The 16271-nt window shown below is 39.9% G+C and overlaps 1 protein-coding gene across 2 annotated transcripts; it reads left to right on the top strand.

Annotated features, from left to right (window-relative positions):
- The first annotated feature begins 253 nt into the window (after window positions 1-253).
- Window positions 254-15925, top strand: LOC121251247 (cell division cycle protein 27 homolog B-like). Of its 2 annotated transcripts, none has more exons than XM_041150616.1 (16): window positions 254-452; window positions 6923-6995; window positions 7150-7259; window positions 7357-7403; window positions 8291-8388; window positions 9702-10021; window positions 10446-10601; window positions 11503-11719; window positions 12070-12293; window positions 12449-12514; window positions 12750-12869; window positions 13179-13255; window positions 13757-13876; window positions 14618-14837; window positions 14931-15111; window positions 15400-15925. In XM_041150616.1, the coding sequence occupies exons 1-16, from the start codon at window positions 348-350 to the stop codon at window positions 15408-15410; spliced, it is 2145 nt and encodes a 714-aa protein (XP_041006550.1). In that variant the 5' UTR covers window positions 254-347; the 3' UTR covers window positions 15411-15925. The 2 variants fall into 2 exon arrangements, with proteins under 2 accessions (XP_041006550.1, XP_041006546.1); XM_041150612.1 differs by having other exon boundaries at window positions 255-452; window positions 14931-15212.
- Window positions 15926-16271: the final 346 nt, after the last annotated feature.

Genomic DNA, 16271 nt, shown 5'->3' with positions numbered 1-16271 from the left:
GTCTGCCACGGGTAAAGAGTAAAGAGTCTAAAGACCGACTGTCTGTCTGTCTGTCTGTCTTCAGCCTCTCTCGCACAATTGTTTTTGATCTTTGGACCTTTGACCATCACTCCTCACAAACATGGATTGGGCCCAAATGTTAGGGTAAAACGACGACGTTTATACTCTATCATCCTGTTGCTAAATCCCCCATCCCTCTCACGTGCCTCGTGACGTGCCGCCTCGATTTGAACCTAAGCCCCCAAATTTAGAAAAAAAAAAAAAAAAAAACAATCCCCTCCCGGCTCCACCCCCTCGGTCCTCCTCACGCCCCCCCCCCCCCCCTCTCTTTGAGAATCGAAGCAGCTATGGAATCAATACTGGTAGAATGTGTACAGAGCAGCCTTCGCCATTACATGTACCGGAACGCCATTTTCATGTGCGAACGCCTATGCGCTGAGTTCCCTTCTGAGGTACCTTTTTTTTTGTTTTTTTTAAACTGTTCACTTGCTCTGTACTTCCTCGCCTCTTTACTAAAACTAAAAAGAAAAGTTATTTCTTTCAAATCTTGCGGCATTATGTATCTCCATTTTTTTTTTTCCTTAAATCTGTGTTCTCAATCATCCAACTGAGGCATTAGGTTCAAGTATCAAGACTGACACTTTAATTTTTTTTTTTTAAAGTAATCTTAGTTTAGTTCATTCTATATCGTTTTTTCTTTAGTTGGTGTGATGAGAACTTTGCAGGTTTATATTGGGGGTCCCCCCGCAGGGGCGGGGGGGGGGGGGGGGGGGGTGGTGGGTGTGGTGGGGGTATGCAAATGCGGCATAGAGTTCAAGAAAGGTGCTTACATTTTACTTCTTGTTTTTGTATCCTCCCTGGTTGAAGTTGTGGGTTAACTCGTAATCAACTTACTTACCCGCTGCCCTAAAAAAGGAAATTCCACTAGTGGAAACGGTTCATGGAATTGGTTTACTTTACACGCTTTGTTACTTCCTTGGCTTCGACTAGGAACTCCTTCTGGCAATTTTCTGAAAATAGCAAAGCAAAGTGGTTTTTAGTTTTTCTTTTGGGTTTGGGGGGGGGGGGGGGATCAATTTCTGTTCATTACAGCACACATCGCTTGCCCAAGTTTTTGCTTTGTTGAATGATAGTAAAGGATATAATTATTATAGGCTAAATTTATTATCATGGTTATTAAGTAATTTTTTCTCTCTCCTGTTTTTTTTTTTTCCTTATCCGTACACTTGAGGGAAAATGCTGCGTCTCTCCGTTGGTGTTCTGCTATCGCCGGTTGAGACCAGTGTTGTTTAGCTCTGTTTTTTTTTTTTTTTTTTCCAGTTCTTTATGAGTAGTTGTGTTGTGATGGAGTCGAGTAGGAATGTTGTTATTGATCAAAAGTGCTTCGAGTTTAAGAAGATGAATGCAAGGTGGTGGAGAATCACTAAGAGCAGCTGTCGCGCTGTGAATCACATTTTCATTGATCAAGACTCGTTGGGATGACTGGCTATCATGGTGGAGGAAGGTGTAGCTTCTGAGGGACCCTCTGTTTTCATCAGATCGCGTAGAAATGGTTCTTAGGTGTTGGTGATGTAGAGGCAGCGTAACTCTTATGGGAGTTTTTTCTCCTTATCGGAGTTCGGTCAAGAGAAATGGCGCAGTTTACTAGTGATACTGGAAGGGAGGAAAGGGGTAGGTTGGAGGAATTTTGGAGAGTTGTTGAAGGAAATTTCTACAACTTCCTCTGTTTTGGGAAGGAATAACAGAGGGAGCCACCCATGGATGCCTCCTCCTCCACCACAGGGGCATCAAGTCTTCTCTTCGTACATAGAGGCCTTGTGTCGAGCTCCAAAACCTGCAGAGGGGTCAGGTGCTACTTCCTCTCTGGTGAAGGTGCGGCTCTGTGAAGATGCAAGTTTGGGCAGGTGTATGTCGGGGCCAAGTTTGGCAACTCTGCTGCATGCTTTGGCAGAGATGGAGACGCAAGTGGGGGGTTTACTTCTTAATATGGGAATATTAAAATGCTGCGTTGAGGAGGGATTGCAGAGGGAGAAGGATCTCTAAATGGGCTGGTTTATGATCCTGGGCTTCGCAGGCTAGTCTTCCAGTGGCCCAACGGCCCAACTCGATGGCCAAGCCTGTCTCTCAGGCCCAGGGCACGAAGCCTGCCTAGAGATGTAGGGCTGCCTATAGAGAAACCCCGTCGTCGTCTCAACCTCCACCGTTGGCAGTGGGTCAGGGGTTGACGTCGATGGTGGTGAGTTAGTCGGAGGCAATGGTGGGTTCGCCGGAGAGGTCTGGGGTGCCAGAATTGGTGTCGGTAGGGATTAGAGCTGATGAGCCGAATTTGAGTAGTGCCGTGAGTTGCTTTTTATCGTTAGAATCTGCACAAAAACAGAAACAGACGGCTTCCCTTACGTCGGCGACCCAAGCGACGGCAGCCACAGGAACGACAACCCAAGCAATGGAAACCCTCGATGTAGCCAATTGTCCTACGCAAGTTTCGTTGGAGCACGAGGAGCTTATGGATAGGCTGCCACCCATTGAGGTGGCACAGACTTCGTTGTCGGCATGCTCTGGCCTATCTCCCAACTCTCTGGTGGCAAAGTCACTACCAGCGTTGCCACAAAATGTTTTGTTGGAGATGAATGTCGATTTAGCTGAGCTTTCAGGCCTAGTGGTGGCACAGACAGTGCCGCCGACACCTTCTGGGTTGGTTAGTGTCCCCTTGGTGGCGAAGGCATTAGCCTAGGTGTTGGATCAGGTTGTTTCTTCAGGACTGGAGATGGTAGAAGAGCCCTGTGTCTTTGAAAATACTGGCTCTTTGGTTCTGTTTACTGCTAATAGGGATGGGGAGGATGAGCCTACTCCACTCTACTCTTTTCATCCCAATGTGTCAGATTTGGTTATCCAGAGAGCGATGGACATTAAGCATATGGTAGGAATTTCTTACGGGAATTTCGAAGCTGAATTTATGGCCCTAATTACAGCTGTAGAGGCTGTGAATGCCCAATACAAGTCTGATCAATCCTTGGCTTCGGCCAAAAAAAGGGAAAGAGAACTCAAAAGGCTAGATTGGGCGATGAAAGAGGATGGAGGTGAGAAGAGCTCTACTCGGGAGCGTAGTAAGGGGAGGGGTAAAATGGTTGTCCCATGAAACCAAAAATAATATCATGGAATGTGAGGGGGCTGCATGATCCTAATAAGCGGCTCCAAGTAAGAAATTTACTTCGCCAATGGAAATGGGACATCATATGCTTACAAGAGACTAAGTTGGAAATTATTACAAGACAAATAGTTTGCAGCTTATGGAGAGGACAACATGTTGAGTGGTCTTACCTACCATCAAAAGGAGCTTCCAGGGGAGTTCTAATTATGTTTGACACAAGGGTGGTGGAAAGGATGGAGGAGTGTGTGGGTGATTTCTCGGTTACATGCTCTTTTGTCAATCTAAAAGACGGCTTCAAATGGGCTTTTGCTGGTGTTTGCTACCCAAATATTGATTCAGAGAGAAGATTTTTGTGGGAAGAACTGGTGGGAGTCATTAGTTGGTGGGAGCTACCAAGTTGCATTGGGGGGGACTTTAATACATTTCGCTTTCCAAGCGAAAGGTCGGGAGCTCCTCACATCACTCTAGCCATGAGAGATTTTTCTGATTTCATTTCAAAATAGGAGCTCATGGACATTCCACTATCAGGAGGCATGTTTAATTGGTCCAACAACCGTGATTGTCCATCTTGGTCGAGAATTGATAGATTTTTGCTAACCCCCGATTGGGAGTTACACTTCCCGAATGTAACTCAAATACGATTACCCCGTTTATGCTCTGATAATTTTCCCATCATTTTAGATTGTGGAGGCATCCAAAGGAGTAGAAGGTATTTTAAATTTGAACATATGTGGCTTAAAACTGACGGTTTTGTAGACAAGGTTAGACAATGGACTTCTTATAGTTTCCAGGGCTCTCCAAGCTTCATTATGGTAAAAAAGTTGAAAGCGCTAAAACAGGACCTAAAACAGTGGAATGAACAAGTTTTTGGCAATGTGTTTCAGTAGAAGCGCTCTCTTATGGAGGAACTACAGGGTCTGGAAGGCGAGGAGGAGGCCAGAACCCTTTCTGAACCTGATAAAATTCGCAAGAGCCAGGTAGTTGCTGATCTTGAAAGGGTGACTTTGATGGAGGAGATTTCATGGAGACGGAAATCAAGGGTACTGTGGCTTAATGAGGGGGACAAATGCATGAAATTCTTCCATAGGATGACTAACTCTCACAGGAGGAACAATGCTATTGATACATTGATGGTAGATGGGGCAGCTTCTTCGGATCGATGGTTATCAAAAACCACATTGAACAATACTATCAATAACTCTTATCTAAAGAGCATAATTGGAAACCGAGAGTGGATGGTTTGTCTTTTTCCACATTAGACTAGCAGAGTGTAGGGTGGTTAGAAATGCCATTTACAAAAGAGGAAGTGGGCAATGTTATCAGAGGTATGGCAAGTGATAAGGCTCCCAGTCCGGATGGGTTTACTTTGGATTTCTTTCAAGTTGGTCAAGGAAGATATTATGCAAGTTTTTCATGAATTTCATTCTAATGCTAGATTTGAAAAGAGTCTCAATGCCACATTTTTAGTCCTCATTCCTAAAAGGTGGGGTCTAGGGATGTGAGAGACTATCGCCCAATTAGTCTTGTGAATGAGATGTACAAGATTCTATCCAAAGTGTTAGCAAATAGACTAAGCTCAGTGGTGGAAAAACAAATCTCGAAGCCGCAAAATGCATTTGTCAAAGGTAGACAAATCCTTGACTCAGTACTTATCGCAAATGAAGTCTTGGATGGTCGATTGAAGTCTAGAGAACCCGAGCTACTTTGCAAGTTAGACATGGAGAAAGCATATGATCATGTCAACTGGAAGTTTCTTCTTTACTTACTTGGAAGATGTGGTTTTGGGGGAAAATGGCAGAAATGGGTAGAATTTTGTATCTCTTTAGCTTGTTTCTCTATCTTGGTAAATGACTCACCAATGAGTTTTTTCAACTCCTCTCATGGCCTGAGACAGGGAGATCTACTTTCTCCTCTACTTTTCTTATTTGTCATGGAAGCTCTTAGCAAGATGATTGAGAGCCTGGTGGATGGTGGGTTACTCCATAGTTTTTTGGTAGGGAATGGCGATCTCAACATTTCTCACTTATTTGATGATGACATGCTTATCTTTTGTGGTGCACACCTTGGACAAGTCCAAGACTTGAGGGCGCTACTCCTTTGTTTTGTTGTTGTGTCAGGTTTGAGCATTAACCTCGCAAAGTCGGAAATAGTGCCAGTGGGGGCTGCCCCCAATGTGGAGATTTTAGCTACTACCTTGGGATGCAAGATATCTTCGCTTCCTATGAAGTATTTTGGCTTACCGTTGGGTGCCTCTTTTAAATCTGAAAGGATTTGGAATGATGTAGTCGAAAGGGTGGAGCACATATTGGCTGCTTGGAAGAGGCTATACTTGTCGAAATGTGTTAGGTTGACTTTGATTACTCTTTCTAACTTACCCACCTATTTTTTGTCTTTGTTCCCGCTTTCTACAAAGGTGGCTAACTGCATTGAGAAGTTATAAATGGATTTCTTATGGAGTGGATTGGGGGAAGAGTTCAAATTCCACCTGGTTAATTGGTCAACAGTTTGTATCCCAAATTTTGGGGGAGGGTTGGAGATTCGCCACTTGATGAAATTCGATCAAACTCTTTTGGGTAAGTGGTTGTGGAGGTACCAAAATGAAATGGAGGCCTTATGGAAGTCTATTATAGATTCTTAGTTTGAGGAAGCTTGGGGAGGATGGTGCTCGAATAAGATACGAGGCACTTATGGAATGGGTTTGTGGAAAAACATAAGGAGCCTTTGGGGGGCACCTTCTGAGGACATGAACATTTTGTTGTAGGCGATGGTTCGCGTGTCTGTTTTTGGTTTGATATATGGTGTGGTAACCATTGTCTATGAGATACATTCCCTACCATCTTTGCGCTTGCTAGAGTAAAGGAGGCATCGATTGCCGACTTTCTGATCTTTTCAAATGGCACCCGTCAATGGAATATTGACTTCATTAGAGCAGTCCGTGTTTGGGAGTTGGAGTCTATTACGAAGTTCATTGTGACATTATATTCCGTAAGTATTCCAGGGGGCTCCAGAGACAAAATGCATTGGAATCATTCTAAGAAAGGTATCTTCTTTGTCAGTTCTTTTTATAAAAAGCTCACGAACTCCGAAATGTCTATGTTCCCGTGGAAGAGTATATGGAAGACGAAAGCTCCTTCAAAAGCAGCTTTCTTTGTTTGGACATCATCTTTGGACAAGATTCTCACCACAGATAATTTGAGGAAACGACGGGTTATTGTCCTAGATTGGTGTTGTATGTGTAAAAAGCATGGGGAGTCAGTTGATCATTTGCTTTTACACTGCGAGGTGGCCAAGGTTATATGGGATGATTTTTTCTCAAGAGTCGGATTGTCTTGGGTTATGCCTTGTAGATTGGTGGATTTCCTCGCAAGCTGGAAAGGACTACACGGAGATTCTCAGGTAGCGGCAATTTGGAGATTGGTACCAATATGCATGTGTTGGTGTATTTGGAGGGAGAGAAATGCTAGATGTTTTGATGATCAAGAGAGAACAATGGATGAGCTTAAAGTTTTCTTTTTTAAGTCATTGTTCCTATGGGCGGGGGCTATAGTTTGTAATGGATTTAGTGTCCATGATCTTCTTCTTTCTATTGTAACCTCTAGTTAGGCGTTTTTTCATTTATACTTCTTGTGTACCTGGGCTTTGCCTATTTCTATGAATACAATATCTTTGATTACCTATAAAAAAAAAATAAAAATATCATGGTTATTAGATGTTTTCTGTCATTCCTCTTATTTTTACTTAACTCCTTTGCACTTTAATTTTTCTTATATGCAGATGAATTTGCAATTATTGGCTGGCTGTTACTTGCACAGCAATCAATCTTATGCTGCATACCATATTTTAAAGGGTATTTGCCAAAGTACTGAAAATGTTTCTGCCATTGTTGAACTAATCTGTGATTAAGATTTTGCTACTTTCTTTATTGTGCTTAATTTATTGAAAGTTTTCTCATCCACTAATCTCCCTCTCTCTCTCTCTCTCTTCATTTATTTTAAATGAAGGAACGGAAATGGCTCAATCGCGCTACTTGTTTGCACTATCATGCTTTCAGATGGATCTTCTTAATGAAGCCGAAGCAGCATTATGCCCTCCTAATGAGCCTGGTGCAGAGGCAAGTTCATGTATTTTTTAAGCAAGTGTATACTTGCTCAGTTGACTTTCAGGTGATGATGAATTGCTGCTTCTTGTTATTTATCTTCTTTCTGCAGATTCCGAATGGTGCAGCTGGTCATTACCTTTTAGGACTTATTCACAGGTTTTTTTTTTTTTTTCTTTTTTTTTTAAAGTAATAATAATATGTAGGTTGCTCGATATAGATGTACAAGGGCTGTATCATTCTGTGAACTTACAGGGCTGTATTTCCCTTTGCTCGATATAGATGTACAGCACAAATCAGAGACAGATAAATCATACAATACATTATTTACTTGTCTAATAAGCAACATTTGTCTTGACAGAATTAGGCAAAAGAAGCATAATTAATTTAAGTTTTCTTTCCTTTTTGCCCAAGATACAGTCTCTATCATTCTCAGCGTACGCTTCTTGTTTCTTTGCTGCCTATTTTTTTTTTTTTTTTTGATAACCGAGGGTGTCCGGGCCAGTTTGCACGCACCTCGACTAATCCTACGGGGCCCTGAAGTTAACGACCAGGTAAACCTCCAGTGGCCCTAAGGGGACTCTAACTGGTGACCATTGGGGAGCAAACCCAAGGCAGGACCAGCTGAGCTACCCCTTAGGGTTTTATTAGCAGGGATACAAGGCCACATTCTCTTATTTATTCCTTAGTTTGTTTCTCTTCAGAGGCACTCTAGCTACTCCAAAATTCTGGCTTGAACTTGTGCTTAAACAATGTAAACAGGGTCATTAAAGCCCAATTTTTTCAATTTCATTATATGTAGCTTTTTATCCTTTGTGCTCTACGTATTGTGTTTACCTGTTTTTTTTATGACTAAAATAGTGGTTCTGAATTCATTTAATTGTCATGTTTGAATTTCAGAACTAACAGAAATTCTGAAATGGTTAAGCGTTAGTTTCTTCATGTGCAGATTGAATAATTGTGTCCATTTATATCTTCCTTGATATTGTGCACTTTTTATTTCAGCATATTCGCTCTCATTTATTGAGGTTTTTATTCTGTTTTAGGTACACTGATAGAAGGAAAACTGCCATACATCACTTTAAGCAGGCATTATCCACAGATCCTTTAATGTGGGCTGCATATGAGGAGCTTTGTGTCCTAGGTTTGTACAAAGAATACCGCCACTATCAAGTCCTTGAACTGCTGTGTCCTGGCATAATTGATTAATGAGTAATTCCAGACTCTCATCTCACTTTCATCCCACTATGTAAAATGTGACACTTTTAATCAACCTTGGATCACCCATGCAGCCACTGATCTGTTATTTCTAAGGGCTTAACATGTTATGTTTAGGAACTAAATTTAATTATGAGCCAGCGTACTTCATATATTTGGTTTCCTTTTGACTTGGTAATTATTATATCAAAATTGAATTTAGCTATTAATATTAGATAAATTCAACTCAAATCATTAATATTTGATGATTTCCCTGCAAATGTTCTTTTTTCCTTTGAATCATCTCATTTGTGAATCATTCATTGATGCACCTAATGCCATTTTGCTTGCTCTATGATGGCACAATTCTAAGAGTGTAAGTTTCTTTCCTATTCTAATATTGAAGTTGGCCATGTGGATGTGTGATATCATAATCAAAATGCGAGCTTGCAATTCATGGTAAGTTGATTACTTAACATATTTTTAGTTATAGTTATGGGAGAGAAATCATATCCTGCATGCGTGGATGGTCGTGATTGATGATATGGCTCTAACCAATACCAATATAATTTGAAGTGGTCTCAGCTTCATCAGGCTAAAACGACACCTTGTCCTATTGCCTCACTAAGTCCCACATTGGACGGAAGAAGTAAGATATAGGTGAAGAAGTATGATAAAAGCATTTTAAGTGTCAGGTCCCACATTGGTTCTTTAGTATGTTGAACTTGGTTTTATAATGATTCTAACTTGTTCTAGTTATAACAATGATGAGTTCTTTAGTAGGCAGTTTTGGAGTATAAGTCCAGGCGTGATTTGGATTTTCTTTGGATAGTTCCAAATAGTATAAGAGCTGACCTAGTAAACACCATGTGGAGTTGGAAATGTGACGTTGGCCCTGATGAGGATGTCACGAATTTGAGTGGGAGAGATTTTAATGCCTCACTAAGCCTCACATTGGGTGGGAGAAGTATGATAAAAGTGCATTAAGTGTCAAGTCCCATGTTAGTTTCTTGTTTGGTGGAATTGGGTTTCTAATGATTCTAAGGAACTCCAATTGTAGTATTGACTAGTCCTTTTGGAGTATAAGGCTATAAGCTTAGACATGGATTGTAATTTCCTTGGGCCGTTACACTAAATCTGATTAAGTAGTTTTCTTATAATTGAGTGGTATGGTATTGGTTGCTTAGTGACCTTTGATGCTTGATTTTGTACTCTGGGCCCATATTTAATCAAGCCTCTTTTTTCTTTTCATTGGTCTAGGTGCTTCTGATGAAGCAACTGTAGTTTTTGGTGAAGCTGCAACTATTTGCATACAAAAGCAGTACTTGCCCCACAGATCATCTTCCCAAAGCTTGCCCATGTCAAATGAGGATCATAGCTTAGTTTCTGCTGGCAACTTTGACCCAGGTTCACATGACACCAGTCCAAGGCAATTGAAACACATGCAAGGAAATAGCTTAAGAGATATTCCTGTCAATTATTATGGAGCAGCTGCACTGGGAGGAGCTGCTACTCAGCCTTCAAATGGCGGTTTGTCTAACATATGCTTCTATAATACCCCTTCACCAATGGCCTCGCAGGTAAAATAATGTATATATTGCACCCCATGATGTTGTAGTGGTTGGTATAGTTTTACATTCTTTTTTTGGGGTGGGGGTATACTACCGACTAGTTACTACTGTAGTTAGATCCTTCAAATTCTAAAGGAAGTTAATGTGCTTATGCTAGTGAAATACAAGGTTCTCTCAACTTTTTTGGGCACGCTTTCATGTGAGCAGTTCTACATTCATAATCCAATTTGGTGTTGCTCGTTATAAGTCATGGATGCAAGTGAAATGTGGAAATCTTCCACCTCTTTTCATGTCTAGATTATGGACGCAATTTACTTAAAAGAGATTTTGTATTTTGCACGAATATGTATAGTTAAATACGTCTTTTTTACTTCCAATATCTTTTTTTACTGTGAAGATCAATCAGTGCTCTTGAATCCCCTGCATTTTACAGTTGTCGGGTGTTGCCCCACCACCTATGTGTAGAAATGCACAGCCAAATAGCCCGAACCAAAGCACAGTCAATGCTGATAGCTCTCCAAGGTCCACAGTGAACTCTACAATTCAAGCCCCTCGAAGAAAGTTTGTCGATGAAGGAAAATTACGGAAGGTTATAGCTTTGCAAATTCACGCTTTCTTCTTTTAATGTCATTATGTCATTCGGATATTAAAGACTAGTTACGTGCATCACTGCGTTCATATATCACGTCTCTTAGAATAATATGACTATTCCATTATGCAGTAATTCGTTCTTAAAAATTTCACAATCTAGAATATCACTTTTGCTCTCTATTAGTGTGCATCTATTGTACATGTAACTTGGGAACCTATATAAGTTATTGCTAATGTATGTGGTAACATGTAGGCCTTTTGAATAAGCTAGAATTGAGCTGAATCTCATCAGCTTTAGACTCTACACGATGTTCTATAAAGTTGGGTTCGAATTGTTGTAGGTATTGCTCTTTTGAATATGGAAACGCTTTTATGTGTAAAGTTGTGAGCTTTTGAGATGACACTGGTCTTTAGTTTGCCTTTGAGATCATTTGCCATCTGGTTTGTGTTCTTTTTATTTTCATTTTGTGAGGTTATCTGGTTTCAGAATTTCTGCTTTTCCTTGCCCTTTATGGGTACTAAATTTCAGCTCATAGCTGGACTCTTTTGCTTGTTGTGCTGATACAGCCTTCAGTTCATTACATAGTTCCACCATCATAATCTGCAGTTTAACTTGCCTATACATTTTATTGCAAATTTCTACCTGATCTTAATAATTTAATTGTTATGTTTGTTCTATTCTGTGTACAGTAGGTGAAATTTACATTTTGTTCATTAAGTCATTGAGCTTATCTTAGTAACTTCATTTCTTGCAGTAATTATTTGTACTACTTGCTTGGTATATCCATGTGCAGGTAGTTTGTTTGAGTGATTTTATGCCATTTTGAGATTTATATGATGCACCATATGAATCGTTTTTCCCTTAAGATTTAATTTTGTTTCTCTCCTTTTCTTTTCAGATTTCTGGGCGATTATTTTCTGATTCTGGTGCTCGACGAAGTAATAGGCTTTCTGGAGATGTAGGGGCCAACACAAATATGAGTGCCACAATGGTAGTTGGCAATGGAACTAGCAACTTTTCAAAATATCTTGGAGGTTCCAAGCTGAGTTCGATGGCATTTCGTGCTGTGACAGTTCGCAAGAGTCAGTCATGGACCAATGAAAATATTGATGAAGGTAATGAATCTCTTTCACTGACTCAGTCAAATATTCTATCAAGTGAAGATTGAGATGTGCAAAAACAACAATTTCTCACTGGTATTGCTTTTCATAGTTATCCTCTGCCACTTTGTTAATAATTGAACTTCATTGGAATGAATGTTATAGTTGTTACTTAACTCATGTATAAATTGAAATCAATTGCATTGTGGATGTGACGTTTGTGTCCTATAGGTCACAGATGATGGTGTCCAATACATCAATCTGAAATTGGCCATCCATTAACTCGAATTATTTTTATCATGTGATATTTCTGCCTAATGGATATTAAAGTAACACCCTAAAGCTGTCAAATTGATCTCGTTTAGGGATACACAATGAAACTTCTGCTGATCCTCGTTCAAACATTACATCAACAACTTCTAGTACATCTCCTTATGGTGATACTAGATCTCTTGATCAAGGAGCAATGGTTCCAATTAGTGGAGGTATCATGAATGATTCAAGAGCCATTAGTGGCGCTTCAGAAATAATCGACCTTCTGAGAACTCTCGGGGAAGGGTACAGACTTTCGTGCATGTACAGGTGCCAGGTATTACATGATTATCATGGAATAAATAAAAGAGATGGTTTTATTTAAGGAGAACAGGAAAGATGACACGCTTGATAATATTAATGGAATTATATTAGAAAGCACCAAACACTGAACCTGAGATAATTTTGTATTTCCCGGCTCGTGTTGTACAGGAAGCGCTGGATGTCTATCTTAAACTTCCACACCAACATTATAACACTGGCTGGGTGCTTTCCCAGGTAGTTTGGTAGTTTAAAATTCTGTCCTTAACTCGTATCTGGACTTTATACCTCTCTACTTACACATGCATGCTTTTTATTGATGTACTGGCTTTTGTACATGCCATTATCCCTAGATGACTTATTTTATTATTATTTTTTTCTGAGCACCTAAATGGCTCTTTTGCTAGAACGGTAGAATGCGTGCGTATTACTGATTGATTGGCATGTTAATCCATTCATGTTTCAAATACAGGTTGGAAAAGCATACTTTGAATTGGTTAATTATTCAGAAGCTGATGGGGCCTTTGGTCTTGCCCGTCAGGCATCCCCTTACGGTTTAGAAGGAATGGATACATATTCTACAGTTCTTTATGTGAGTTCTCACTATACTGTACTTGAAACAAGTGCTCTTCTTTTCTCCCCCCCGTGCAGGCGCCGGGGGGGGGGGGTAAAAGATGCAATTTGAAAATTTACTCCCTTCGATGGGTAACTTCAGTGAATTCAGCTGACCACAAGCTGCAGGCTTAAAGTTGTTGTTATTCTACTTATTTTTTTTCCTAACTACTATAATCTTAAGCAACGACTCTAATATTATATTGACTTGCATTTGTGATACTGGATGTTTGCAACAATAGTGTTTCTTTGACTTGCTTCACTGACGATTATTCCATTTCCATTGCAGCATTTGAAGGAAGATATGAAGTTGAGTTATCTGGCTCAAGAACTTATATCAACCGACCGCTTAGCTCCTCAATCTTGGTATTCTTTATTAACCTTTCTTTAAATAACACTGTACACACTTCCTTTGTACTGGGGTAACGACCTATCCTGTCCGAATTAAAATTCACCTTATAAAAATGACACGGTGCATTCTAGCCTTAATTCTTTAATCAATCTGTCTGGGACGCCAGGTTTTACTTGCAGACCTCAGGGTGATACAGTGGGTAGTTCTATTATTTTTTATCTGTAAAACTCTTGATTCTTGAAAGATATGGAGACTCTTATTTCCTGTCTAATTGTTCAGTTGAGGGATGGGAGGGTTTATCTATGATGGCTACTCATAGCAGTGCAGTGATTTATTTGTTTGTGGGCATTAATCACCTACTTTTCCTGTCAAAGTTAAGCTGGGACATCAGTCTGAATTTTCAAAAGCTTTGGGTTACATTACTAGCATTGTTTTTGGTAACAGTATTCAGTGTTCTTAGTTTTCATGAGCAACATTATTATTCTTTATAAGTTCCCTTTTGAATGGACATGTAGGTGTGCTATTGGAAATTGCTATAGCTTGCAGAAAGACCATGAAGCTGCACTTAAAAATTTCCAGCGAGCTGTTCAACTTAATCCAAGATTTGCATATGCACACACCCTTTGTGGTCATGAGTATGACAGTCTCTTTTTCCCGCCCTGATTTAACCCTTAAAATTGAATACCTTGGATTGAACCTTTGCTTTGATGTTCAGTTCTTACTTTTTATTACTTCAGCTATAAGGTGATGCTGCGTCCAACTCAAGACCCTTTCCCATTGAAGCGCCTTTGGAGGTTTAATTTGCCTTCCAAAGTTGCTTTCTTTGGTTGGATGGCTTCCCATAGGAAATCTCTGATTGTGGACAATCTGAGAAAACGTGGGCTCATTGTTATATATTGGTGCTGCATGTGTAAAAAAATCTAGTGAATTCGTGAACCATCTACTACTTTGTTGCGAAGTGGTTAGGGCTTTATGGGATGATATTTTTAGCAGGATTGGAACTGCGTGGGTGATGCCCATGTAGGTGGTGGATCATTTTGCTTGTTGGAGAGGTCTTCTACACATGCCACACATTATGGCGATTCCTGTGTCTCGTGGTAGATTTGGCTTAAAAGGAATTGCCGGAGTTTTGAAGATTGGGAACGATCTTTGGAAGATCTTAGATGTTTCTTTTTGCGTACCTTATTTCTTTGGGCCTCAGCTATTGTTTTCATTTCCTTGTATCCATCTCTAGCTCCTACTTGTAACTAAGTGTTCTCAGTTGTTTACTTCCCGTATATTTGGGTTATGCCTAGTTCTTGCTTTAATAATCTTTATTTTTATTTATAAAAAAAATAAAGTTATTAACGATATTGCATTTTCATTCTTATCTGCAGATATGTAGCTTTAGAGGATTTTGAGAATGGAATTAAGAGCTACCAGAGTGCACTTAGGGTTGATGCAAGGCATTATAACTCCTGGTATGGGCTTGGAATGATATATCTTCGTCAAGAGAAGTATGAGTTTTCAGAGCATCACTTCTGGATGGCTTTCCAAATAAACCCAAGTTCTTCTGTTATATTGTCTTATCTTGGTACAGCTTTGCACACGTTAAAGGTTGGACTCATTGTAATATTGATTCTAATATTTTGCCTTCAGGAAGCAATTGTCTTTGAAAGCTCTGCTAATTTTGTTTCTATCATCTGGCAGAGAAGTGACGAAGCTTTGGTGATAATGGAGAAGGCTATTTTAGCAGATAAGAAGAATCCCCTTCCCATGTATCAGAAGGCTAATATACTAGTGAGCTTAGAAAAACTGGATGAAGCTCTTGAAGTCCTGGAGGAGCTTAAAGAGTATGCCCCTTGTGAAAGCAGCATATATGCGTTGATGGGTAAGATTTATAAGCGGCGTAATATGCATGACAAAGCGATGCTTCATTTTGGTCTTGCTTTAGATTTGAAACCACCTGCAACAGACGTAGCTGCCATTAAGGTGATTGACTTACTTCATAACTATTTCTTGCTTGTAAAATTGGTCATCTGCCATAAAGCATGCGTCTTTTAGGTTTTTCTGCCATTTTTGTTTTTGTTTTTTTTTTGTTCTAATTAGCTTTGCAAATGAATTGTAGGTCTTCGAACTTTTGCCATATGATTCTTTGTTGTCTTTAATCTTGTGACAGGCTGCCATTGAGAAGTTGCATGTGCCAGATGAACTACAAGACTACTTGTAGATCTACTCGATATTGGCACTTGACAGGCAGAAATGGAGGGCGATGTAAATTATTCAGCTCAGATAATCCAGCCTCCAAGGAGTTTGACCTGCTTGTGCTTTCGATGGATGATGAATATAACGGCTACATGCTTGGGGCCTGATTGTTTGTGCTGGTGCCCCTTTTAGTTGGCAGATCATGTGGAACTGACCTCGGTTCTGTTGGTGATTCGCATGCGACCCGAGGTTTTGATATAACAAATGGGTTAAAAGCTATGATGCTTGTATGGAAATTGGCATTACAATGCCAAAGAAATCTTTTATAATTAGTCTGTATTAGCCATTCGTAGGTGTAGTTGGGCTGCCCTTCCAATTCATACAAGGTCTTAATATGTTCTATATTATTTAATTCTGCTGATCAACATGTATAGTCAGATTGCTGATCTGTATCAACTGATCTAACCTGTGAAAATTAGTGATTTACTTTTTGATTTGAACATTATGACAAATTATATGCTGTGTGAATTGTCTTTTCAGACTATAGCTTGTATGTAATATTTGCTTATATGGATAATGTTAGAATACTAGACCAGAATATACAATGGAAGCGATATTACCTCATCAAAAATATCTTGGATCTAGTGTAGTTGTTTCACGGATTTTCTATTGTCGTTGTTCATCCAAAATCTTCATGTCGATGGTGGAGTGTGCTACTTGATAAGATCAGGGCAACATTCACATATTCTACAACCTAAAAGTCGGGACTAGAGAGAACCATGCTTAAGAGAGAGATTTTCTATTTGTGTTACATGTATATCCTCCAAAGGGCGGAGGGACTATTTA

This window comes from Juglans microcarpa x Juglans regia, chromosome 1D, assembly GCF_004785595.1.
Source record: "Juglans microcarpa x Juglans regia isolate MS1-56 chromosome 1D, Jm3101_v1.0, whole genome shotgun sequence".
In the NCBI taxonomy this organism is placed as follows: Eukaryota; Viridiplantae; Streptophyta; class Magnoliopsida; order Fagales; family Juglandaceae; genus Juglans; species Juglans microcarpa x Juglans regia.
The sequence above is the reverse complement of the archived record's forward strand: the minus strand, read 5'-3'. Positions and strand labels throughout refer to the sequence as shown.